At 51.7% G+C, this 27,056-nt stretch overlaps 2 protein-coding genes across 2 annotated transcripts in view; both read right to left on the reverse strand.

The window, feature by feature from the left end:
• Positions 1-86: 86 nt before the first annotated feature.
• Positions 87-13,045, reverse strand: LOC136992354 (uncharacterized). The gene is made up of 5 exons (XM_067299326.1): positions 12,963-13,045; positions 9,124-9,177; positions 8,269-8,316; positions 7,414-7,461; positions 87-6,606 (listed from the first exon to the last, which is right to left on the reverse strand). The coding sequence occupies exons 1-5, from the start codon at positions 13,018-13,020 to the stop codon at positions 6,164-6,166; spliced, it is 651 nt and encodes a 216-aa protein (XP_067155427.1). The 5' UTR covers positions 13,021-13,045; the 3' UTR covers positions 87-6,163.
• A 5,659-nt stretch (positions 13,046-18,704) lies between these two features.
• Positions 18,705-27,056, reverse strand: part of HEG1 (heart development protein with EGF like domains 1) — a gene marked incomplete at its 5' end in the record, with an annotated part of 35,783 nt that continues 27,431 nt past the window's right edge. Inside the window, one exon of the mRNA XM_067298637.1 lies at positions 18,705-25,494. Coding sequence (XP_067154738.1) covers positions 25,345-25,494 — 150 coding nt within the window. The remainder of the gene's footprint in view (positions 25,495-27,056) is intronic.

A 27,056-nucleotide genomic window follows, 5' to 3' on the forward strand; every position in this document is an offset into this window, starting at 1 on the left:
CAGCGCCTGCACCACAAGGACACTTTGTGTGCCCCCTCAACAACTCCGCTCGCTGGCCGTGGCATGCTCAGTCACCAGCGCACCCGTGTCTCTCGGCAGCAGAACTCCCTCCCTCCGCCCGCCTAAGGCAGCACCGCACGGCTGTGCTGGCTGCCCGAGCAGTGCCAAGGGCACCGCCTCAGCCTTCACACAAGCTCCCCCATGATGGGCCGCTCGCCGGCGTCATTTGGGGAAAGAGAAAGCAGGGAGCGTTTCGCATGGCAGGCTTGTGCGACATGAGTGTGAGGGCCTGGGGTCTGTGCCTGGAGGCCGAGACCCCAACCGGGAAGCAACCGGGCTGCTGAAATCCTGCCCAACACGTTCCCCTGGCAGCAAAGGCCAGTGGGCAAAGGGAGGGAGGACAGGGGAGGAGATGCAGCCTCAGTCTGGGGCTCCTCGTCTCCACGGGGAGAGAAAGTTGGGAAAGCCAGAGCAGGGGAACGCTCCCAGACTTGGAGGGCTCGAGATCTCCGCAGACTCGGCCACCCCAAGCCAGTCTCACAAGGGGCTGCCGGAGGGCACCTCTCTCCTTACCTGGAGCTGCTGTAGGTGAGGAAGTGTTTGTCGTTGCAGTTGTGTTGTCTGTTGGAGGGAAAAGAAGAGACATGGTAGCCCTGCTCGGGATTGTGTGGAGGAAAAGGCCTGGGCAACCGCTGTGTGTACAGGACAACTGCTGAGCAGGTGAGCAGGGCACCGGAGTGGAGCGGAGCGACCACAGCCCCGGGCCTCCTTGCCCTGCCTTTCGCCTGGCTCCAGACCCACTGCCTCTATGGGCTGCTGTCTCCATGGCCCCCCGTCCCTGAAGTCCCGGGCCTTCAGCTCCTGCACCACAAGGACACTTTGTGTGCCCCCTCAACAACTCCGCTCGCTGGCCGTGGCATGCTCAGTCACCAGCGCACCCGTGTCTCTCGGCAGCAGAACTCCCTCCCTCCGCCCGCCTAAGGCAGCACCGCACGGCTGTGCTGGCTGCCCGAGCAGTGCCAAGGGCACCGCCTCAGCCTTCACACAAGCTCCCCCATGATGGGCCGCTCGCCGGCGTCATTTGGGGAAAGAGAAAGCAGGGAGCGTTTCGCATGGCAGGCTTGTGCGACATGAGTGTGAGGGCCTGGGGTCTGTGCCTGGAGGCCGAGACCCCAACCGGGAAGCAACCGGGCTGCTGAAATCCTGCCCAACACGTTCCCCTGGCAGCAAAGGCCAGTGGGCAAAGGGAGGGAGGACAGGGGAGGAGATGCAGCCTCAGTCTGGGGCTCCTCGTCTCCACGGGGAGAGAAAGTTGGGAAAGCCAGAGCAGGGGAACGCTCCCAGACTTGGAGGGCTCGAGATCTCCGCAGACTCGGCCACCCCAAGCCAGTCTCACAAGGGGCTGCCGGAGGGCACCTCTCTCCTTACCTGGAGCTGCTGTAGGTGAGGAAGTGTTTGTCGTTGCAGTTGTGTTGTCTGTTGGAGGGAAAAGAAGAGACATGGTAGCCCTGCTCGGGATTGTGTGGAGGAAAAGGCCTGGGCAACCGCTGTGTGTACAGGACAACTGCTGAGCAGGTGAGCAGGGCACCGGAGTGGAGCGGAGCGACCACAGCCCCGGGCCTCCTTGCCCTGCCTTTCGCCTGGCTCCAGACCCACTGCCTCTATGGGCTGCTGTCTCCATGGCCCCCCGTCCCTGAAGTCCCGGGCCTTCAGCTCCTGCACCACAAGGACACTTTGTGTGCCCCCTCAACAACTCCGCTCGCTGGCCGTGGCATGCTCAGTCACCAGCGCACCCGTGTCTCTCGGCAGCAGAACTCCCTCCCTCCGCCCGCCTAAGGCAGCACCGCACGGCTGTGCTGGCTGCCCGAGCAGTGCCAAGGGCACCGCCTCAGCCTTCACACAAGCTCCCCCATGATGGGCCGCTCGCCGGCGTCATTTGGGGAAAGAGAAAGCAGGGAGCGTTTCGCATGGCAGGCTTGTGCGACATGAGTGTGAGGGCCTGGGGTCTGTGCCTGGAGGCCGAGACCCCAACCGGGAAGCAACCGGGCTGCTGAAATCCTGCCCAACACGTTCCCCTGGCAGCAAAGGCCAGTGGGCAAAGGGAGGGAGGACAGGGGAGGAGATGCAGCCTCAGTCTGGGGCTCCTCGTCTCCACGGGGAGAGAAAGTTGGGAAAGCCAGAGCAGGGGAACGCTCCCAGACTTGGAGGGCTCGAGATCTCCGCAGACTCGGCCACCCCAAGCCAGTCTCACAAGGGGCTGCCGGAGGGCACCTCTCTCCTTACCTGGAGCTGCTGTAGGTGAGGAAGTGTTTGTCGTTGCAGTTGTGTTGTCTGTTGGAGGGAAAAGAAGAGACATGGTAGCCCTGCTCGGGATTGTGTGGAGGAAAAGGCCTGGGCAACCGCTGTGTGTACAGGACAACTGCTGAGCAGGTGAGCAGGGCACCGGAGTGGAGCGGAGCGACCACAGCCCCGGGCCTCCTTGCCCTGCCTTTCGCCTGGCTCCAGACCCACTGCCTCTATGGGCTGCTGTCTCCATGGCCCCCCGTCCCTGAAGTCCCGGGCCTTCAGCTCCTGCACCACAAGGACACTTTGTGTGCCCCCTCAACAACTCCGCTCGCTGGCCGTGGCATGCTCAGTCACCAGCGCACCCGTGTCTCTCGGCAGCAGAACTCCCTCCCTCCGCCCGCCTAAGGCAGCACCGCACGGCTGTGCTGGCTGCCCGAGCAGTGCCAAGGGCACCGCCTCAGCCTTCACACAAGCTCCCCCATGATGGGCCGCTCGCCGGCGTCATTTGGGGAAAGAGAAAGCAGGGAGCGTTTCGCATGGCAGGCTTGTGCGACATGAGTGTGAGGGCCTGGGGTCTGTGCCTGGAGGCCGAGACCCCAACCGGGAAGCAACCGGGCTGCTGAAATCCTGCCCAACACGTTCCCCTGGCAGCAAAGGCCAGTGGGCAAAGGGAGGGAGGACAGGGGAGGAGATGCAGCCTCAGTCTGGGGCTCCTCGTCTCCACGGGGAGAGAAAGTTGGGAAAGCCAGAGCAGGGGAACGCTCCCAGACTTGGAGGGCTCGAGATCTCCGCAGACTCGGCCACCCCAAGCCAGTCTCACAAGGGGCTGCCGGAGGGCACCTCTCTCCTTACCTGGAGCTGCTGTAGGTGAGGAAGTGTTTGTCGTTGCAGTTGTGTTGTCTGTTGGAGGGAAAAGAAGAGACATGGTAGCCCTGCTCGGGATTGTGTGGAGGAAAAGGCCTGGGCAACCGCTGTGTGTACAGGACAACTGCTGAGCAGGTGAGCAGGGCACCGGAGTGGAGCGGAGCGACCACAGCCCCGGGCCTCCTTGCCCTGCCTTTCGCCTGGCTCCAGACCCACTGCCTCTATGGGCTGCTGTCTCCATGGCCCCCCGTCCCTGAAGTCCCGGGCCTTCAGCTCCTGCACCACAAGGACACTTTGTGTGCCCCCTCAACAACTCCGCTCGCTGGCCGTGGCATGCTCAGTCACCAGCGCACCCGTGTCTCTCGGCAGCAGAACTCCCTCCCTCCGCCCGCCTAAGGCAGCACCGCACGGCTGTGCTGGCTGCCCGAGCAGTGCCAAGGGCACCGCCTCAGCCTTCACACAAGCTCCCCCATGATGGGCCGCTCGCCGGCGTCATTTGGGGAAAGAGAAAGCAGGGAGCGTTTCGCATGGCAGGCTTGTGCGACATGAGTGTGAGGGCCTGGGGTCTGTGCCTGGAGGCCGAGACCCCAACCGGGAAGCAACCGGGCTGCTGAAATCCTGCCCAACACGTTCCCCTGGCAGCAAAGGCCAGTGGGCAAAGGGAGGGAGGACAGGGGAGGAGATGCAGCCTCAGTCTGGGGCTCCTCGTCTCCACGGGGAGAGAAAGTTGGGAAAGCCAGAGCAGGGGAACGCTCCCAGACTTGGAGGGCTCGAGATCTCCGCAGACTCGGCCACCCCAAGCCAGTCTCACAAGGGGCTGCCGGAGGGCACCTCTCTCCTTACCTGGAGCTGCTGTAGGTGAGGAAGTGTTTGTCGTTGCAGTTGTGTTGTCTGTTGGAGGGAAAAGAAGAGACATGGTAGCCCTGCTCGGGATTGTGTGGAGGAAAAGGCCTGGGCAACCGCTGTGTGTACAGGACAACTGCTGAGCAGGTGAGCAGGGCACCGGAGTGGAGCGGAGCGACCACAGCCCCGGGCCTCCTTGCCCTGCCTTTCGCCTGGCTCCAGACCCACTGCCTCTATGGGCTGCTGTCTCCATGGCCCCCCGTCCCTGAAGTCCCGGGCCTTCAGCTCCTGCACCACAAGGACACTTTGTGTGCCCCCTCAACAACTCCGCTCGCTGGCCGTGGCATGCTCAGTCACCAGCGCACCCGTGTCTCTCGGCAGCAGAACTCCCTCCCTCCGCCCGCCTAAGGCAGCACCGCACGGCTGTGCTGGCTGCCCGAGCAGTGCCAAGGGCACCGCCTCAGCCTTCACACAAGCTCCCCCATGATGGGCCGCTCGCCGGCGTCATTTGGGGAAAGAGAAAGCAGGGAGCGTTTCGCATGGCAGGCTTGTGCGACATGAGTGTGAGGGCCTGGGGTCTGTGCCTGGAGGCCGAGACCCCAACCGGGAAGCAACCGGGCTGCTGAAATCCTGCCCAACACGTTCCCCTGGCAGCAAAGGCCAGTGGGCAAAGGGAGGGAGGACAGGGGAGGAGATGCAGCCTCAGTCTGGGGCTCCTCGTCTCCACGGGGAGAGAAAGTTGGGAAAGCCAGAGCAGGGGAACGCTCCCAGACTTGGAGGGCTCGAGATCTCCGCAGACTCGGCCACCCCAAGCCAGTCTCACAAGGGGCTGCCGGAGGGCACCTCTCTCCTTACCTGGAGCTGCTGTAGGTGAGGAAGTGTTTGTCGTTGCAGTTGTGTTGTCTGTTGGAGGGAAAAGAAGAGACATGGTAGCCCTGCTCGGGATTGTGTGGAGGAAAAGGCCTGGGCAACCGCTGTGTGTACAGGACAACTGCTGAGCAGGTGAGCAGGGCACCGGAGTGGAGCGGAGCGACCACAGCCCCGGGCCTCCTTGCCCTGCCTTTCGCCTGGCTCCAGACCCACTGCCTCTATGGGCTGCTGTCTCCATGGCCCCCCGTCCCTGAAGTCCCGGGCCTTCAGCTCCTGCACCACAAGGACACTTTGTGTGCCCCCTCAACAACTCCGCTCGCTGGCCGTGGCATGCTCAGTCACCAGCGCACCCGTGTCTCTCGGCAGCAGAACTCCCTCCCTCCGCCCGCCTAAGGCAGCACCGCACGGCTGTGCTGGCTGCCCGAGCAGTGCCAAGGGCACCGCCTCAGCCTTCACACAAGCTCCCCCATGATGGGCCGCTCGCCGGCGTCATTTGGGGAAAGAGAAAGCAGGGAGCGTTTCGCATGGCAGGCTTGTGCGACATGAGTGTGAGGGCCTGGGGTCTGTGCCTGGAGGCCGAGACCCCAACCGGGAAGCAACCGGGCTGCTGAAATCCTGCCCAACACGTTCCCCTGGCAGCAAAGGCCAGTGGGCAAAGGGAGGGAGGACAGGGGAGGAGATGCAGCCTCAGTCTGGGGCTCCTCGTCTCCACGGGGAGAGAAAGTTGGGAAAGCCAGAGCAGGGGAACGCTCCCAGACTTGGAGGGCTCGAGATCTCCGCAGACTCGGCCACCCCAAGCCAGTCTCACAAGGGGCTGCCGGAGGGCACCTCTCTCCTTACCTGGAGCTGCTGTAGGTGAGGAAGTGTTTGTCGTTGCAGTTGTGTTGTCTGTTGGAGGGAAAAGAAGAGACATGGTAGCCCTGCTCGGGATTGTGTGGAGGAAAAGGCCTGGGCAACCGCTGTGTGTACAGGACAACTGCTGAGCAGGTGAGCAGGGCACCGGAGTGGAGCGGAGCGACCACAGCCCCGGGCCTCCTTGCCCTGCCTTTCGCCTGGCTCCAGACCCACTGCCTCTATGGGCTGCTGTCTCCATGGCCCCCCGTCCCTGAAGTCCCGGGCCTTCAGCTCCTGCACCACAAGGACACTTTGTGTGCCCCCTCAACAACTCCGCTCGCTGGCCGTGGCATGCTCAGTCACCAGCGCACCCGTGTCTCTCGGCAGCAGAACTCCCTCCCTCCGCCCGCCTAAGGCAGCACCGCACGGCTGTGCTGGCTGCCCGAGCAGTGCCAAGGGCACCGCCTCAGCCTTCACACAAGCTCCCCCATGATGGGCCGCTCGCCGGCGTCATTTGGGGAAAGAGAAAGCAGGGAGCGTTTCGCATGGCAGGCTTGTGCGACATGAGTGTGAGGGCCTGGGGTCTGTGCCTGGAGGCCGAGACCCCAACCGGGAAGCAACCGGGCTGCTGAAATCCTGCCCAACACGTTCCCCTGGCAGCAAAGGCCAGTGGGCAAAGGGAGGGAGGACAGGGGAGGAGATGCAGCCTCAGTCTGGGGCTCCTCGTCTCCACGGGGAGAGAAAGTTGGGAAAGCCAGAGCAGGGGAACGCTCCCAGACTTGGAGGGCTCGAGATCTCCGCAGACTCGGCCACCCCAAGCCAGTCTCACAAGGGGCTGCCGGAGGGCACCTCTCTCCTTACCTGGAGCTGCTGTAGGTGAGGAAGTGTTTGTCGTTGCAGTTGTGTTGTCTGTTGGAGGGAAAAGAAGAGACATGGTAGCCCTGCTCGGGATTGTGTGGAGGAAAAGGCCTGGGCAACCGCTGTGTGTACAGGACAACTGCTGAGCAGGTGAGCAGGGCACCGGAGTGGAGCGGAGCGACCACAGCCCCGGGCCTCCTTGCCCTGCCTTTCGCCTGGCTCCAGACCCACTGCCTCTATGGGCTGCTGTCTCCATGGCCCCCCGTCCCTGAAGTCCCGGGCCTTCAGCTCCTGCACCACAAGGACACTTTGTGTGCCCCCTCAACAACTCCGCTCGCTGGCCGTGGCATGCTCAGTCACCAGCGCACCCGTGTCTCTCGGCAGCAGAACTCCCTCCCTCCGCCCGCCTAAGGCAGCACCGCACGGCTGTGCTGGCTGCCCGAGCAGTGCCAAGGGCACCGCCTCAGCCTTCACACAAGCTCCCCCATGATGGGCCGCTCGCCGGCGTCATTTGGGGAAAGAGAAAGCAGGGAGCGTTTCGCATGGCAGGCTTGTGCGACATGAGTGTGAGGGCCTGGGGTCTGTGCCTGGAGGCCGAGACCCCAACCGGGAAGCAACCGGGCTGCTGAAATCCTGCCCAACACGTTCCCCTGGCAGCAAAGGCCAGTGGGCAAAGGGAGGGAGGACAGGGGAGGAGATGCAGCCTCAGTCTGGGGCTCCTCGTCTCCACGGGGAGAGAAAGTTGGGAAAGCCAGAGCAGGGGAACGCTCCCAGACTTGGAGGGCTCGAGATCTCCGCAGACTCGGCCACCCCAAGCCAGTCTCACAAGGGGCTGCCGGAGGGCACCTCTCTCCTTACCTGGAGCTGCTGTAGGTGAGGAAGTGTTTGTCGTTGCAGTTGTGTTGTCTGTTGGAGGGAAAAGAAGAGACATGGTAGCCCTGCTCGGGATTGTGTGGAGGAAAAGGCCTGGGCAACCGCTGTGTGTACAGGACAACTGCTGAGCAGGTGAGCAGGGCACCGGAGTGGAGCGGAGCGACCACAGCCCCGGGCCTCCTTGCCCTGCCTTTCGCCTGGCTCCAGACCCACTGCCTCTATGGGCTGCTGTCTCCATGGCCCCCCGTCCCTGAAGTCCCGGGCCTTCAGCTCCTGCACCACAAGGACACTTTGTGTGCCCCCTCAACAACTCCGCTCGCTGGCCGTGGCATGCTCAGTCACCAGCGCACCCGTGTCTCTCGGCAGCAGAACTCCCTCCCTCCGCCCGCCTAAGGCAGCACCGCACGGCTGTGCTGGCTGCCCGAGCAGTGCCAAGGGCACCGCCTCAGCCTTCACACAAGCTCCCCCATGATGGGCCGCTCGCCGGCGTCATTTGGGGAAAGAGAAAGCAGGGAGCGTTTCGCATGGCAGGCTTGTGCGACATGAGTGTGAGGGCCTGGGGTCTGTGCCTGGAGGCCGAGACCCCAACCGGGAAGCAACCGGGCTGCTGAAATCCTGCCCAACACGTTCCCCTGGCAGCAAAGGCCAGTGGGAAAAGGGAGGGAGGACAGGGGAGGAGATGCAGCCTCAGTCTGGGGCTCCTCATCTCCACGGGGAGAGAAAGTTGGGAAAGCCAGAGCAGGGGAACGCTCCCAGACTTGGAGGGCTCGAGATCTCCGCAGACTCGGCCACCCCAAGCCAGTCTCACAAGGGGCTGCCGGAGGGCACCTCTCTCCTTACCTGGAGCTGCTGTAGGTGAGGAAGTGTTTGTCGTTGCAGTTGTGTTGTCTGTTGGAGGGAAAAGAAGAGACATGGTAGCCCTGCTCGGGATTGTGTGGAGGAAAAGGCCTGGGCAACCGCTGTGTGTACAGGACAACTGCTGAGCAGGTGAGCAGGGCACCGGAGTGGAGCGGAGCGACCACAGCCCCGGGCCTCCTTGCCCTGCCTTTCGCCTGGCTCCAGACCCACTGCCTCTATGGGCTGCTGTCTCCATGGCCCCCCGTCCCTGAAGTCCCGGGCCTTCAGCGCCTGCACCACAAGGACACTTTGTGTGCCCCCTCAACAACTCCGCTCGCTGGCCGTGGCATGCTCAGTCACCAGCGCACCCGTGTCTCTCGGCAGCAGAACTCCCTCCCTCCGCCCGCCTAAGGCAGCACCGCACGGCTGTGCTGGCTGCCCGAGCAGTGCCAAGGGCACCGCCTCAGCCTTCACACAAGCTCCCCCATGATGGGCCGCTCGCCGGCGTCATTTGGGGAAAGAGAAAGCAGGGAGCGTTTCGCATGGCAGGCTTGTGCGACATGAGTGTGAGGGCCTGGGGTCTGTGCCTGGAGGCCGAGACCCCAACCGGGAAGCAACCGGGCTGCTGAAATCCTGCCCAACACGTTCCCCTGGCAGCAAAGGCCAGTGGGCAAAGGGAGGGAGGACAGGGGAGGAGATGCAGCCTCAGTCTGGGGCTCCTCGTCTCCACGGGGAGAGAAAGTTGGGAAAGCCAGAGCAGGGGAACGCTCCCAGACTTGGAGGGCTCGAGATCTCCGCAGACTCGGCCACCCCAAGCCAGTCTCACAAGGGGCTGCCGGAGGGCACCTCTCTCCTTACCTGGAGCTGCTGTAGGTGAGGAAGTGTTTGTCGTTGCAGATGCAGTTGTTTTGTCTGTTGGAGGGAAAAGAAGAGACATGGTAGCCCTGCTCGGGATTGTGTGGAGGAAAAGGCCTGGGCAACCGCTGTGTGTACAGGACAACTGCTGAGCAGGTGAGCAGGGCACCGGAGTGGAGCGGAGCGACCACAGCCCCGGGCCTCCTTGCCCTGCCTTTCGCCTGGCTCCAGACCCACTGCCTCTATGGGCTGCTGTCTCCATGGCCCCCCGTCCCTGAAGTCCCGGGCCTTCAGCTCCTGCACCACAAGGACACTTTGTGTGCCCCCTCAACAACTCCGCTCGCTGGCCGTGGCATGCTTAGTCACCAGCGCACCCGTGTCTCTTGGCGGCAGAACTCCCTCCCTCCGCCCGCCTAAGGCGGCACCGCACGGCTGTGTTGGCTGCCGGAACAGTGCCAATGGCACCACCTAAGTCTGCTTCTACTTTCCAGTCTCGGCGGTAGCTTAGTACTGGTCTGACCCAGTGCAAACGTTTCCTTCTTGTCACATTATCTCAGTGTGCTTATCCCATTCTTTACGGAAGTGCTTCTTTTAGCATGGTGTGTCTTCAATTGTGGTCTCATTTTAAATGAAAGTTATGAGACATAACACTCTGCAGGTAATATGTATTCAGTTACCCTCCAGACCCTGTTCTAGACCTGAACAACATTTACGGTAATTGCATAAACTTCAAGATATATGTAGATATTTTGGAATGCTGAGGATGCATTCAAGAGAAGCATCATTAAAAGTCTATATAGATTTCAGTGCATAGATGGAAAAATGACTTCTTTTGCTATCACCTTTCCCTATGCCAAAACAAATACAGAAGGACACTGAGAGCAGAGTATTACTGTTCAAAGAGTGGAAGCCCTGCTATGATATCTTATGATATCTATGATATCTGTTATGATCAACAGTACGCGGGCCCTCTTTCCAGGATTACACTGCCACTCAGTAGGAGTAGTATACGTTGTTTTTATCATCCTTTTCCTTTATTTTTTTAGTTCTTTCTACCTGAAAAAAACCCTATCCAATTCCAAGCAACAGTTAAGGAAGTTAAAGAACAGTTAAGGAATAGTTTCTTCCTATTGTCTTTTTGTGTTACTGTATTACCTGTTGGTGTGTTCACTCTTCCTGACTATTTTATGTGTATTTTTTAGGGTGCTTATTTTACATTTAACCTACATTATTCTTAACTCTTGAATTTAAGGAATGAGAAGGGCTTTTTTCTTTTTTTGGTCTAGAAATAAGGAAAACAAATAATAAGATGGCCTGGCTGATAAATGCATGATATTGACAAATGGTCAGTTTGGATCATATGATCTAATTGCAAACTGAATTAGTTACCATATGAGTTAGGAATAAACATTTAATTTGAGTTAATGCCACTGCAATCAGAGTTTCATCTAAATCATTAACATCATGCAGCCAGAAGGCTAATGGACAATATCCTTGGCACTAGCACACTCTTATTAATGATACATTAAAATTTTTTTGTAAATGATATGTTAAAATCTCAACAGACCTTTGAGAAAATAGATACCACTCTTCAAGAGCTTTGAAGGGCTTCAAATATCCCAAAGAGAGGCAAATTTAATAAATTTTTTTCTTCTGCTCAATAAATCTGATATGGAAAAGGTACGTGAAAAAAACATACTAAAAGACAAAGCATAAAATACTCCATTAGTCTCCTCTAGATGAAGAGGAAAAACAGCAATTGTGTCTGCAGGTCCTCTTGTCAGTCAAGGCTTGTGCCTCCACTGGGCAGCTTTGGGCAGTCCTGTGGGCAGCATTATTTGTTCCCCTGTCAACCTGAAGAAATGTACATTTTTACTATAACAGTGGTGATATCTATGAGTCTATGCTTGCCACAGGCCATGGGTTCATTGGGATCACTGTTCTAGGCTACCCTTTCAAAATCAATGTTGGGACAATATTCTTTTAAAGAACTAGTCCTTAATTTTCAACTGTTTGCTTTGTATGGAGACTGGCCAACAGATCTCCAGGAATATCTGTTAGTCAACCCCTTCATTCTTTGTTGCTAGAAATACCCTTATTACAACAGTACAAAAAGTAAAGCCTGAGTCACTGTTTCCATTAGAAAAAAAACCTAATTCACCCACAAAGAGGAAGAGGGATTGACTTATTATATTTAGGGATCAAGTATGGTACCAGATGGCCAGCCATGCATGTGTGCATGTCCAAGACAACTGACACAAGCTGCTCATGCTGTGCACCACCATATTTTTTCTGTTTCGTCTAAAGAATGGGGTTGAAGTATTGAGGCTCAATATAAAACTCCATCAGAGAAGGCTTTAACTTAAAGCACCTTGGAGAAAGCAGCCATACCCTCATGGCAGCTCAGGATGTCTTACTGCATACAACTACCCTTTGGACTCTGGAAGAATTGCGTTCGTGGTGACTGCAGAGCACGAGCAGCAATTGGACCTTGCTGATAGGTTTGTCAAGGGTAACCTGAGCAAAGGTGGCTATTCAATAGCTCTGTCTGCCTAGGCCCAACCTTCTGTGTAAGGAAAAAGGATGTGGAATAGCCTTACGAGTTTATTATGGAGATAAAGAACAAGGATGTTGAGACCTAGGTATGGAGGAACCGAGACATCTGGCTGCTGAGCAGAGCAGGGTCTGTGTCAGCATGCTACAAATGGAAACACAGTGAAAGGCTTTGACAGTGTTTGCTTAGAATGAAAAAGGTTTCTGGGCAGGGCCATCCTGATGCAAAATCTGCTCAAGTCAATGAAAGACTCCCATTGCTTTCAGTAGTTATTAGGTCAAGATATTTCTAGTCTTACTGTTATCCAGAAGCCCTCAAACAAAAAAACAACCTACTGAAAATCTTGAAGACTTCTAGGCTTACAAATTATAGCTAAACATCAGTCCATGGCATCCTGCAGATGTTGCTGGAAATACATAATATATGCTTACTCACAGCAGCTGACAGAGACCTACTACAATCTATCACTGGTTGCTTCACTGCAAGCTTAGCAGCATCAGTGAAAGTTTTAATCTGGCTTATATCTCTGTCACATTCTAGTTTTATCCCTGTAGTATTTGGGAGTTCCTGTCCTCTCACAGCTTCAAGTTGCCATTAAACTCTCCATATAGTTGCCTTAACTCTACTTCTACTAGCTTTTCTCTGCTCCCCTATATCTGACACTGAAACATCAGGGACAGGAGAGTTTGGGTCAACACTGTGTACCACAACTACCAAATTGGTCACAATGCCAGAAGAAGCAGCAAGCGGCTTGAAGAATGATTCCTGGCCATCAGTTTGAATAGACCATGGTGCAGTCCTCTGCCATCAAAGTTGTTGGTGAAGTTCCCATTAATTAATTTCAACAGGAGGGGAATGAACACTCTGTGCGTTGGCTCAGCTGGTGCTGCTTGCCAGGCTGATTGCTCAGGGAGTCTCTGGCCAGAAGGCCAGCTGCAGCACTCCTTTCCCTGGGTGCTGGTGTGGAACAGTAACACCTTTTGTGATATGACTGTAACAGAGCTTGAATTTCCAGAGTTTAGTGTGCAGGTCCTGAAAACTGCTCATGGCATAGGCTAAATTAGATTAATCACAATCACCAGTGCTTTTGCACTGTTCTCTGAACAAGGAAAACTCTTGGCTTGCAGTGAAAATTTTCATCATTAATTAATCAAAATCTAGACATGCTGAACCGTACATGACCACTGACCTTCAGTCTCTCAGTGGCTGCTAATGTACTAAGTAATCCATTCACTGCCACAGAATAACTGCCCCGATAAATCTCAGAACAGAAGATAAGGTTTCTTACCTTTCTCAAGGCTCAAGACCAGTGTGAGCAACACAGCGAGGAATACACAGCCTCTCATTGCTGCTGCTGCTGCTGCTGCTGCTCCTACTTGCTGTTAAACCTATGAGGAAGTGCTACTCTTTTCTAGCGTCAGCTCATTTAAGATCCCTGCCACAGGTAGAGAGTTCAGCCCTGAGCTGACGTCATGGTGGCAAGTGGCAAATGATAGCTCCAAGCTGTTTTTTTCCTTCCTCCTCAGGCTGGGAGGAGATTCTGGACCTTCAGTGCTCTTCCTTTAAGTGATAAGTTCTCAAGACCTGTTGGCACACGGAAGTTATTGCTAAATAAGCTGACGCATGAAGTGACAGCACAGCAGCTATCCCCTGCCCACTCTCCACACAGGGCAAGTTAAGTAGAGGAGTGCTGTATAGTCTGTTCTTAAAGTGGAAGAACCTATCCCACTCCAAGGCATGCTAAGTACACACAGAGCAGGGTAGCTGGCATGTACACACTCACTCCCTTTAAAATAAATCACCAGTACAGACAAGCCTCAGACCCCAACTATTCTTTCCTTATAAGCAAATGACACTTTCAAAACACCCAAAGAAATAAAGATTTTATGCCAAAGCATTTCCTACTGCTCAGGGTAAAAAGCAACAGAAAACACCTGCATCTTTGACATCAAAGAAATGGATTTGAGCTTGTACCTCGTGGCAGCAATTATGACACTTTTGTTTACCTAGGTGTATTGGGCTTGTTAAGGCACTGTGGAGGGGGAAGGGGGAGCAGAAAGGACAGCTGGCAGGTGTTTGACCTTATCTGGATGGCAGCCTTCCTTCCTTGAGAGCAATCCTGTTCATGCCTGGGTGAAACGCGGAGAGCAGGGATGATCAGGCTGGAGCAGGGAGCCCGTAGCAGGTCTAGATGTGGGAAATAGCCCAGAAGGCCATGGAGCAGACAACACAGTCACAACACTAGGGGAATGGGCTGGAGACAGAAACTTTTTGAAATTGCATCCCAAGAAGCCACGGAAAATGGCTAGACAGAGACCAAGATGGGAAAAAAATGCCTTTGTGAACAAAATCCAGTTTTTCCCAAACCCTCTTATTTGCAGCTCTCACCTACCTGAGCTCTCCAGCTGGACGGGGTGTTTGTGCTCTGGTAAAAGGCACTGCTGGAGAGCAGCAGCAGCAATGGGAAGGTCCATGGGGGTTTGCAGGTCCTCCTTTTAAGGCAAAGGTGTTGTGTCTCCCACCTGAACGGTCTGTCTGACCTTGGGTCCCACCAGAGCCGCCCGTAAAAGCCTTTCTGTGAAATGAAGACAGATTGTCCTGTCATTATCGGGCATGGGAAAGAAGCATGAGCAAACCCATCCGTGTATTCCCTGCAAAGCCACATCCAGAGGCTTTGGAGTGAGTCTCTGCTGGCAAATACCACCATGAGCCATGCGGGCAGGTCTTGGACACATTTCTGAATGGGAGCAAAAGCTCGGCATGTTAAACGCCTCTCTCTTTCCTTCGCCGGCTTTTGTTTGACCTGCCATGTGAGGCGCACAACAGGCAGTCCTGTGTGCTGGTACAACATATTCCAACGGTGGCTCTTCCTGTGTGCGTAGCAGGGTGGGAGAGACCGGAAATACCACTCAAGCCGCTCTGGAGCCTGGGATGGGCCAGGAAGGGGAGGCTGCGTCTCGTTGCACCCTGCCGCGCTGAGCAAGGAAGGACGGTGGCAGCCCCCTTCGCTCCCTGACCCCTTGGTGCCTCCAGCACAGACATCGCTGTCGGGGCGCCGTGGGGGCCAGAGGCTCCTGGGGGCCCCCTGTGGTGGCAGGGCCCCACGGCCAGGGCTCGTCCCACAGCCCATGAGGGAGCAGGGCAGCTGGGGCAGCCCCAGCCCTGCGCACCTCTGTGGGGCTGGGGATGGACCACAGATGGGGCCGCGCTGCCTCTGAGCTGGCCTCAAGACCCCATGGGGGGACAACACGCTCAGGGCCCCGGCAGCCGCCCCCTCTTGGGCCTCTCCTCCAGGCCGTGCTAAATCCTTTCAGTCTTTGGCTGAGCCGCACTTTTCCTTTGCAGTTGGCACTGCTACAGCCCCTGGGCAGGCTCTTGCTCCACTGCGTCTCCGTTACTGTCCCCTGGCCTCAGTGGGACCTATCCTGTCCTGTCCAGCTAAGAAAGTTCCTGCAAAGAGGATTTGCTCTCGCCGTGACTGCACTGTTCCCATGTCGAGTCCTGCCATGGCTCAGCCCCTGATGCCACTCGCTCCATCACCATCCTCCAACCCGGCTCCATAGCTTCCTTCAGGCCCCTGCTAAAAACCCTCCTATGCCCTGACACTGACAGAAAAAGCAAAGGAAACTCATGAAAGGTGTTTGGTACCAGACCCCCCTGTCAAGATAACATCGTCTCTTCGTTCTCCAGCCTGTGCTTCAGGTTGTTGATGGGATACACCAGAGCCGGTTATTAAAATCACAGCTGCTGCTGCTCTTGTTGCTTATGCCCCCTGTGCTCAAACTGAGCTGCCCCCTCCCCTTGCCAGCCCAAGCCCTAAAGCAGGAATCCCTGGAAATGTTGTTAATAGTCTGCCAGTGCTGCCAGGATTGTTTCCTGGTTGTTTCTCAGCAGCCTGCATCTACCCTTCCTATTGTACCTAATTTCTAGGTTGTTTGAGGAATTGCCCATCATTTTATTATGTGTTACTGCAGTGTCCAGCACAAGCTGTCTGCTTCCATAAAACTCACAGCCTCAAGACCGCAGGAGATTTTCCAACTTTGCTTCACAGATCGCATGTGACACCCAAAGTCCTGTTGGAATAAAGCATTTCAGCCCTCAGCAGACTATGCTAGGAGCCTCCAGGGAGACTCAGCACCTCTGAAAACTGGTCATTTGGCGAGATGGTTCCTAGACAAACAGCATCTACTTCAGCTGGAAGTACATATGTACAGCAAGACAAATCTGGCTGTGGAGAGCATTCAGGAGAAGTGTAGGCAACCAACCTTCTAACAATTTCCCTCCCTCATCCGGACTCTTGAGTCATCCTCATACATCCCAATTTTCCAACGCTACCTCAAAATGCAATTAGACAACTAAACCACAATTTGAAAGCTTTGTTTCCTGTGAATCAAGAGTGTAGAAACAAGGGAACTTCACAGAGCACTACTGAAAATGAGGGCCAAATCTTCAGTAGGTGTAAGTGATACAGCTTTGCTGGCCAGACCAGTTTATACTGTTTGAATGCATAGTCCTGCACATTAAAACTGTCATCTACAGTGAATGCACATAAAAAGGTTGATGCACCCTAAGCCATATTTTTAGAGTGAACTTTCTATCTTATTTGGCTGTTCTTACTTAACATGATCACATCTATGGGCAGTAGGAAGTATTTGCTATGCAAAAGGCAGTAGTTCCTCTAGGAAATAACACACTGAGCACAGACATACATGTATACATGCCAGATCTTTTTGTCTCTGCTTGCGCTTCCCTGTCCGCACCGTGACAAACTGGGGTCACAACAAGCTCTACCTGGAGAGAAGTGGGGTGATGAGACTGCAAATTTGTGGGGAGATTTCATAATAGAGATATGATGGTTTAGGAGAACAGCTAGAACTATCAGAACAGGAGAAATGATGTCATGAAAACATCTCTAGCTCAAATGCAGTTATTAATGAGCTTATTAAGCACATACTTAGATAGTGAATAGTTAACTGTTAGTCCAGACAAACTTGGATAACCACAGTGTTACATGCTGTAAAGGACTACAAAGATGTCATCCTCTTCAGAAACATGAATTACTTCCCACCACTAGTAAAACCAAACTGACGTGCGTGAAAGCTCAGGTGTGGCAAACAAGAACACTGATAAATGGTTATTATGAAATAGAAACGCGCTATATTTAGTAACAAAAATAGCAGTTGTTCACTTGTCTTATTCCTTGTTTATGACAGCCCAAAAAGAGTTCAAAGGTAAAAGGTTGCATTTAACTACAATAAGGTGGGTAGTCACGTATGGCCCCATTATTTAACCATGATAAGCTGCATGTGACCAAGGGGCAATCGTGCTGCCAGAAGACACATATTAAAGCAGGAGCAACTGCCTTTTACAGCTCGTCATGCACTTCCGCTGAATGCTGTTCCTCCTGTGTATTTTTCAATTCTGTTCCTTACTAGATGTATAGACATTTTGCTGTCTCCCGTAAATTGGGTTCATCGGCTCTATATTACACATATCCTTCAAAATATATCTTGCAATTAGCTAAATTAACCCAATTCAAACAAACCTGCAGAAAATCTAAATCAAAGCTATATACCTACAGATCCACCACAATCAGGGGGAGCATATGCTACTGTGACTTCTTTTCAGGTGGTTCAAAAGCGGTGCAGGTCACGCAGTCTGAATGTGTTCCATGGTCGCAGAGGCAGTGGTGCACAAACCCGAAATGGGCTGGCCCACTGTGCCATGTGCTTGTCCATAATCCCAAATGTCTCCTATCTAGTTTCATGGTATTGTTGTAACCAGTTCTTCTGCACTGCCAATCCACTTAAAAGATAACGAAGCTGCCATACTGAAAATAGAAAAGCCTGCATTATTATTAGTATGAAATAGAGGCTTGATAACAGGTCTTCTCTTGCAAAATGAACAGAAGCTCATTTGACAGAATTAATCAGGTTATTCTCTCATTTTATTTTATTTTTCCACCAGAGTCTTACTAGACAAGGAGCAGGCACATAACACAATTCTGTGCTATGTCACCACAGAATGGACACTGAAATTTCAGGATGTAGTGAGAAATATGTTGTAGACTCACCGTTTTTCTGCGAGCGGCATTCACTTCATCTCATGTCAGCTGTCGAAATGCTGGGTTCTTATGGCACTGTTGTCACGGGAGAGGGATAGGACCGGGGGAACCTACCTTACGATGAATTATCTTCTGCGGATGCTTATCGCTTTCCATGGCTACAGGAGGAGCCAGATGGTTGGCTTAGACTGACCTAACTTTGGGCAGAGCAGATGAATCCCACCTTAGTCCTATCCAATTGCTATCTCAGCTGAGTGCTGTACCTTTCTGGGGCAAAGTGCTGAAACAGTCTTCCAGATTAACATGCCTGCCGTTATTCAGAGTGCTCTCCCACATCACACCTCCTCCTAGCAGCCTGGGCTGGATGTTGCTTTCCTCCATATTCAAGGTATCAGCCCTCCTCTTCTGAGAGGCATTCAAGTCTATATCCTTCACAGTCCCCAGCGGCAATTAATAAGGGATGGGACAGATCTTACTGTGGTCAAGTCCAGTCCCCTGCCCATGCAAAGAGCCTCACTGCACCAACCTTTCCCAAGGTTTTCCTTCCCTCCAGCACATGTGCGCGCACGCACGCACACACACACACACCACACACTTTCACCAATTCTCCTGTGTTTGCAGCAGGATGAAAAATTCAATTGAGGAAAACCTTAAAATTAAACTTTGGTTTGCCTAATGCTATTGAAAGAAAAATATATCAGCAAAGAACCTGTATTTTGGCTGCGCAGAAATTGAGCGTAACTAACAGAACAAATCCATTTCCTCTTTGCTTTGCATTTTAGTTTTTCTATTCTGTCACCAAATATTGCTAAAAGAGCAACAGAACTATAAAATTTCTTAGGTTATAGATTAGATTTCTAATTGTAGTTAAAACAATCTAAAAGTAGTATATGCTTCTCTTCACATGGAAAGCTTTAGACAATAAAAAAGCTGAGACATACTAATATTCATAGTTTTATTGTATCCTTTTATAATACTGACTAGAACGCCAGATTTAATAATATTGGATGCAGGTATAAAAATAATCCAATCCTTAAAAATTATATTTTGCTACTACAGTACTGTGTAATTAGTGGAGACTGAAAATATGATACAACTTTAAATAATACTGGTTTGGAACAAGTCCTTAAAAACCCAGCAACTTGGAAGCTAACATTCAGAGATATGGGAAGGGAAACGCAGACAATGTCAAGAACATAAAGCAGGTCCACGTTCAGGTTAATAACAGAAGCACAAACAAATGCTGAAACTTTACCTTTTGAAACAGACTTAACTAAAGGTGAGCTTTACTCTGCAATTCTGAAAGCTGCTCAAGGAAACCATTATGATTTTACACACAAAATTTTGCTTTCTGTTATGAAAAAGCCCTGTAGAATTTCAACAGGGCTTAGAACAAATGACTGAGTTTACCCGAATTTCCTTAAAAAAAGAAACAATCGAATATTTATTCTGTAATTTTTTTCCTTTAAAGTAAACCATCCCACCAGATTTTAAAACAAGCATTTTGTATCGGGCAAATTCTATGGCACTGTCCAAGACAAGTGACACTTTTTACTGTATTCCACAGGACCTCTCTGTATCATTGCAGATTTGCGGGCCACTGGCTGCAGTAATTACTCATGCAAGACTCCCATCCCTTTCAGTAAGCATTTTACCAGAATAAAGACTTAGCATTTACATATTACTTTTGAGGAGCGTTAGGGCACCCTCTCCAGGTTTTTCCTCAACAGGGATATTCCTCACATGGAATGCAAACCACACACTGAACAGATCTCATCCCGCATATGATCTTACAGTACAGAAGTCACAGTATTACACTGACTTTAGACATTTAGTTCTGCAAAACAATTAAGTATATTCTTTTCTTTGCTGAACCGACTCTTTTTAGCCCTTACATGGATTTCTGTCCTGCTTTTCAGCTTCAGCAATTCAAGGGAATGAAGAATTAAATACACACTGCCAAGCTCCCGAAATCTTACAGGCACACGGTGCGTACCCCTTTCCACGCTGGGAGATCTTGTTTCATTGCCAAAGGGGCAGGCAAGTGTGAATCAGTAGCTCCCGCATCCAGAGAACTCTCCTCAGAGTATTTCTCTGAATACTGAAAGCATCTCTATTTCCCTAGAAGATCTTACACTATAGGAAACAGGTCGCTTGATTAGTAAAGGATTATCCATCCAAAACAATTTTACAAAATTCACATCCACTCTCTTCTCGGGGAGGTGTTTCAGATCTCGAACAATAACCTGTTTGTTTAATCTCACATAACGTAGGTTTTGCTACAGCAAAAACTATACTTTTAAAAAATAAATACAATGTTAAAAGGCAGTAACACCACCACAGAAATGGGCAGAACGGAAAGCCAAAGGAATGCATGTTGTACACCCAAGTCACCCTGAAGGTGGAATAATTCAGGCCTAGGAAAAACTCCATTACAATCGCTGGGAAAGTTATCTCAGCCAGTATAATGGATGTTGGATTAGGTCTTTTGTGTGTAAAGAGGAAAAAATAATAGTCAGCACAGGAAGAACATTTAAGTAAAATGTATCCGTTCTTGTTCAATTTAAGAAAGAAAACTGAAGATTAAACATTGATTTGAGGGAATGAGAAGTCCAGATGGATTTGGCACAGATATCGCCATTGACCAGAATTAGAGAGGAGTCCTGGGGAAGTACTTCACACGTCTACAGCAATGTCCAAACCCACTTTACTGGTCTGTAAGGCCCCTAGAGGACAGGCTTTACAACGGCTGGGACAAACAGTTTCACAGGGACAAACATTTCTCACTAAATGCAATTTATTGCTATTTTCTAAAAGTCTTTTTCCTATTGCAAATCACTTTTAGAGGGCTGGCCACAGGGAGAGCCTCAATATATGACTGTGGTGCCAGGACTTTAAGGGAAAGGCTGCTGCAGCAACGGGATTTCTTGCTGCCATGTTACTTAACGCTTTAAACATGCGGGGAAAAAGGCATCAAAATGCCTGTCTCGCGCATTCGTGACGTAGCCAAATTTAGTGCTTTGAGGTTTCGATGGCATGCAGAAGCGCCGCGTTTTTCTCCAGCGCGGCGTGGGAGGGGTGGCCGGGGTGAGCAGCAGGGCACGACAGGAACGCGGGACGGCTGCTTGTACCAGCCTGCTTTTTGAGTGATGCCCCAAATCTGCGTTTTGCTGCTCTGGTCACCCTGCCCGCCTCTCCCGGGCTGGCTGCCGGGGGCACTGCTGGGGGCGAGGGGCTTTGGGCAACACAACCCGCAGAGCGCTGCACCTTCTCCTGCCCAGTAATTAGCATTTCTTCCAAAGTTAATCGGGAAGACTCCCACGCAGCTGCCCGAGGACCCTTGCTGACTGCTTCCCTAGCTGCACACGCTAGCCAGGAGCAAGAACAGATTTCTGCTGGGTGTTAGTGCGGTTTTTCTTCCTTTCCCTCTATGTGGCGAGCCACTTGCAGCCTCCTAGCAAGAAACACGCATCCTCTACCTCATCCTCTTCGCTTGGATAACGGAGAGCACTTCCCTTGGCAAAAGCATCCAGTGTGGTCAAAGTTTGCATTTTGGGGTAGCTAAAATTAACCTAAATCCTCTGAGAAGTCAGGCTACATTTATTTAGACGTCCTAAGGAGCAAAGTACTTAACGCAGAGGCGTCTGTATTTGAAAGCGGGGACTGAGGGAGCGATAGGGCACGAGACCCTTCCCCCCGGGAGAGCAGTAGCAAACCCCGCAGCACTGCCAGAGGGTGCTTCGGCTGACGGCGGTGGCTAGCTGGAAACGGTGGTCCCAGGCAGAAGCAGACAAACAGGATCCTGGTGAGAGTTTTACTAGCCGCAAGCTGCACAGGAACAAGTCACAGCCCTGCCGCGGCTGGGAAAGTCGCCCGGCTGGAGAGCCGCGGTGTTAACTAATTGCAGTAAACGAACGGCGACAAATTGCAGCAAAATGCCCGGCGCTCGGGCAGCGGCGGAGCCGAGGGCCCGCGGGGTTTAGGTGAGGACGGGAGCATTGCTGCGCAGGGAGCGGCTGGGCTCGCCGAGAGCTGCGCTCAGGAGGTTCTCGCCGCGTAGCGCCAGCTCTGCAAAGACTTCCTGAAACTCACTGCGCGGGGAAAGTACCCCGATTAACCCCGGTGCTAACTGCTGCTTAAATCCTCTCCTCCCAGCTGAAAGGGAACTCCTAGGGCACCCAGAGAAGGTGCTGCCAGGTCAGGAGAGACCCCTTTCCCCCTTCCTGCAGACTATATATTTGCTCACTGACTTAGTTTTTGTTACCAAAACGAAAAGGAAGGTGAGGTTGCAAAGGACAAATTCACATAGCAGATTTTCCAATGTTTACCTCCTCTGACAAGCATAGAATTTCAGTGCAATAAAGCTCAGGTATCTCTTGGAAAAGGCCAAGTTTTGCAGTCCTCACTCAGAAAATCCTGTTGGGTTTATTGAGACCCTTTCATTCCAGTTACAGCATTAAGAAGAATTAAGGTTATTAAGGTTCTGGTTATTAAGAAATGAAAATGAATTACTTGCAGACTTCTGCGCAATCTGAATTACAAAACAGTTCTGTCACATTTCCTATTCAAAGTACTTGCAGTTTGCTGTGAGATATACAGGCCAGCAGTTTGGTTAACACAACCCAAAAGCTACTCTTTCTATAGAAGGACTGATCTGCAATATTGAGTTGATAGTTCAACCTCTGTCCTTCGCACTGGCCACTTGGCACACACAGGCACACTTCACAATATGTGGTCTTTGAACTAACCAAGCAAATTAACACATCCGCCTACAAGCATGTACCTAAATACTTCGCTATCTGATGAAATGCTGGCACAAGGTTAAATCCTACTGTCATCGCTGGGACATGCTCACTTTTTGCTAAACTGCTCTAAATGTACAGAGACAGATCCCAGTGCTTGTGTAAGTGCTTTGGATTTAGAGTCAGCAGCAAGTCCCAGCTTCCCTCTTTTGTTTATAGCAGGGACAAAACCCCCCTCCACGCCAAGGGAAAGGTGGCTCTTTCCAGCCTAGGCACTCATCAAAAACAGAGCTGGCGCTATGCAAAAGCGGCAACTCGCCCTCAGAGAGACTGCGAACCCCGCCAACATCCTCACTGGGAGCCCCTGGACCACAGCAGGGCCAAGCCCTTAGTTCACATCATCCAATGCACCCTGTATAATTAGGGTATCGGCTACTAATGAATCAGAGAAGAACATCACTTACTGGCTGGAAACACTGATTAGAATGGCAGAGGGCAGTTAGTTTTTGTGCTTTACCTGTTAAGCTATTTTGCATACTGTAACTAGAGTTTTCCTTTAAATATAGCCCCTTAGGCAGCTGTACTTCCCATGAGAAGCTAATCGCTTCCTCCCTCGATCTGATATAAGCCATGTGCTACCACCTGTGAGTGTGACCGTGGATCAGGCAGATGTGAAGTTGGCTGCATCATCACCATAAAACCACATAACAGGAGTGAAGCACACTGCCCCTGGGCACCCATAAAGCTCTGTTTCTCTGCAAGACCACACAGCCGTTTCTACGTAGCAGGTAAAGGGTGAGGCTTGAAGCGACACTGCGTGTGTATGCTACAGATGGTGCACCAAACTGTGTCTTCCCGCGCACGTTTGCAGTGCTTTTGCCACCTTGCAATCTGGAGAACATAGAAGCAGATGGGAGCAGGGACCAGAAACCCCTTAGTCCACGCACCTGATGAATGCCTTGTACTCGCTTGTCTTCCTCTGGGTAGTCGTTCTCACTTTGGGCAGGGAACACAACAGCCTTCGGAGTGCTGGGACAGGATCTGGAGGCTCCCAGCGCCTGCAGGGCACGAGTACCGTGACTGCTCCCTGAGCGAGGGCACCCCCTCACCGCAGGTTTGCTGCGGGGGAGCAGCCGCGCAGCACGTCAGCATTTGACCTGCTGCTGTCACTTGGTGGTAGGCACTTTGGGGGGCACGTCCCATGGTGCCCAGTGAGCTGAGCTCCCTTATGAACTCGCTTGTAGGCACTGTGTCTCTCTGAGCACTGAGGAGATGGCAGTACCGGGAAGTATATGCTTTTTAGCGAAGCTAGGTTATGTACAAGCTACAGAGGTGGTGGGTTAATAGCTAAGGAATTATGCTGTTCTGTGCTGTCCTCACGCAAGCAGCCAGCTTGAATTAAAAGCACAATAATATTCAAGGTAAGGATTAGTGCATCTGGACAGGCCTTGGATGACTCAGTTTATCTTTGCAGTGAAGATAAGCTGAAAAATACTTCATAATAAAGATCTCTTTCAACACCAGCTCAGGAAGGAATAAAGTCAATAAGCTTTTGATCTGATCTTTGGTGAGGAATATACTGACTTATATTCTGCAGCTTATGCCAAGGTGATTAATGTAAATTAACACACCTATGTCAGGAAACCTGCGTGGTCTGAATAACTTGAAACTAGGATGGATGAAAACAAAACAATTTGAACGGTGTGATCTTTGCTCTGCCAGGATTCAAAGCATCCTGCTTTTCTCTTGTCAAATGCAACCAACTGCAGCAAGCCACATTTTCTGATGTACTGAGTCCTCCTCCACAGCTTCTACTGAAGTCAAGGTGGGCTGTGAAGGCTTGAAAGCTGTGTCCTGCCTGCAGTGTCCAGCATTCACATCCTACCTGCCCAACCAGGGCTACACCATTATCACTCCTATCCAAATTGCATGTAAGGATCATGGTGAGTTCCCAGCTCGTATTTTTCTTCTTTGTAGTAAATTTTCCTGTTAGCGACTATTTTAAGTTATATTGCTGTTTTTACAGGCATGTAAAACCCTGCAGGGAAACAGAGCCCCTTAAAATCCTACACGAAAGTACTCTGATGACCTATAGAGGTGTCACTTTTGAACAATGCTGGTTGACAAAACAATGACGCACCGAGACTTTCCCTACATACAAAAGTAGTGCATGGGATCAGCTTTGTCGGTTTGCATCACAGTGGTATGACTAACTTTTCTGTACGCCTTGGAGACAACCAACCCACAAATTCAGCCAACATTGCCAGGCTTTCAGTAAGGACCGAGCCTTTTGGAGAACTTCTACCAGCAAGAACGTAAGGGCTAGACGACAAACCAGCTCCCCTCTCGTGCAGGAAGCAGAAGGCAATGTGGCAGGAGAAAAGGGAGCTGACATACTTCTGCTACCAAAACCAGTCACACGGTGACTCTTTGCACAAAGGCTGGCTAAGAAGACAAGCACAGTCATCAGTCTGACAGTGAACAAGGTCTGTAAACAAAACACTCCCTAGTGGTATTCGATTCAGAGTGCCGGGCACAGCTCGTCTGCCTGCGCTGATCTATGCTTGCCCCGTAGCATGGACTGAAGAAGCAGCACAGCGCAAAAAATGGGGTGCGCGCGTTAGCTTCCGCCTGGGTCTTTCACTGGACTGCACCTTGAGCCGCTCCCTCCTCCATCTTCTCTTGGCTGCTCAACAAGCATAACAGTTTCTTAGGGCAGCAACGCCCCGCACTGAGTTCAAAGTCCTTCCTGCTGTTAGATAGGAAGAGCAAGATTGATGTGGGCTGAACTGCCAGGAGATAGAGGGCACCTGGTGCTCAAGGGCCACAAAACGGTGTTGATCTTCCGCTCCCTCTCTGCCCTGCTAAAAATAGTCTCTTCTTCTGGTTTCGTCACTAATGAAGGATGGATTGTACTGTCCAGGGTAAATGCATGAATGTCGAGATCCAGGCAAACCAGTGTAGGGAGGATAAAGTCCGTTTCTTTCCAGTTCAGGATTTCTCAGTCCAGTTGGCTGTATTAGCAGAAATAATTAAATAAAAAGGGTCTTATTCTCACACTCAAATACACTTTCAAGCACAGTGTTTCCACCCTTCCCAGCACTCATTTCAGCAGGCAGAAGGAACAACATGATCACTAATGATCTCTACAATCTTGAATGATTTCTACTGTGGGAGTTATGCATTGCCTAGAGGGGATTATTCTGATCCAATCTAGTTTTAACATATTGGCCATTAGCAGATTTGAATTTTACCTAACTCCATGTGCAGTCTGAATGCATGGTTAATTTTTAATCCTATGAGAGCTGTGCTGATGAATTCAAGCACTGAAATAACTCTCACAAGAAGGATATTGTCCCAGAGCTGTCTTTAAAGGAAACTCTTCCAGAAAATGAAAGTTAGTTTCCCACTTTGAATATTATCTGGAAGCACTACTCTCACCATTAACCATAGGCATCCACTCTCCCAACACAGGAACCTAAATTACACATCAAAACCAAGGTGATCTGACCTTCCACTTTTCCCTTCTCTTACTCAAGCAAATCTCCTGGGGACACTTGATTAAGGAACTTTGCTGTCTAAGGCCAAGACTGTACAATCCTTTCACCCAGTAAGAAACATTAAGTCACCCCATTTGATCTGTTACAGAGCAGATCCAATGCAAAGCCCTCATCACCCACTCCTTGCTAAAAAGCTCCTCCTTCTAGTTGTCAGCATAATAACAGTCTTCAGAAAAGTTTAGGAAACGCATTGTCATTTCCAAACCTCTTACTGAAAGCAGTAAGGAGGATTAATTCCCTCCATACCGTATGACCCAGTAAACTTGCTTGGCAGAAACTTAAAATACAAATCAGAAAAAAAAAGTACTGCTCTCTGCAGAGCAACCCCCTACGCCTTGGGGACACCCTGTATGTTGATACAGCTTAGTGATGGGTGATACATGAACATCACAGCTCTGGATATAGACATTAGCAACTGGTAATGACCATGCAGGTGTTACAGCATCCGTGATGCCAGGTCTTGTGCGCCCTTCTCTGCCCTACATAGCCCATTATTCCTCCACCACCTCTTCCCTGCCACTTGTTCCCCCAGAGCTGGAGGGCTCCTCCTTACATGGCCTTTCCACTACAGGAAGGGGTCTGTCCCCTGGAAAGGAGAGGAGCTGAAAAAGACAGGGGTCCCCAGTGAGCAGCGTCTTCCCATTTGGGGTGAAGCCCCCCAGGCAAAGGTCTCAACCTTCCAGCATCAGTGAGGGAGGAAGGGAGCGAACTACCCACAGGGACTACTAAGAGACTGTCCAAAACCTTTAACTCTCCTTCTGTACTCCAGGATTGGACTTCTTAGGCATCTACCAAAATGTTCCTAAACATTTCCCTAGCACCCTTCCTAATTACATCTCTTCATGATATTCACCACATGTAATAACTAACACATCGCATCTGGCATCCACATGACTCCTAATGCTTTGCTCTCTATCAAAGCCATTTGCTTTGCCCTTTTATTTTGCACAAGATGGATCTGGGTTCCAATAAAAAAAATGTATCTGTGCTGCATCAGGCACAAAGGAGTAATAGTT

The sequence above is a fragment of the Apteryx mantelli genome, chromosome 6 (genome assembly GCF_036417845.1).
Source record: "Apteryx mantelli isolate bAptMan1 chromosome 6, bAptMan1.hap1, whole genome shotgun sequence".
In the NCBI taxonomy this organism is placed as follows: domain Eukaryota; kingdom Metazoa; phylum Chordata; class Aves; order Apterygiformes; family Apterygidae; genus Apteryx; species Apteryx mantelli.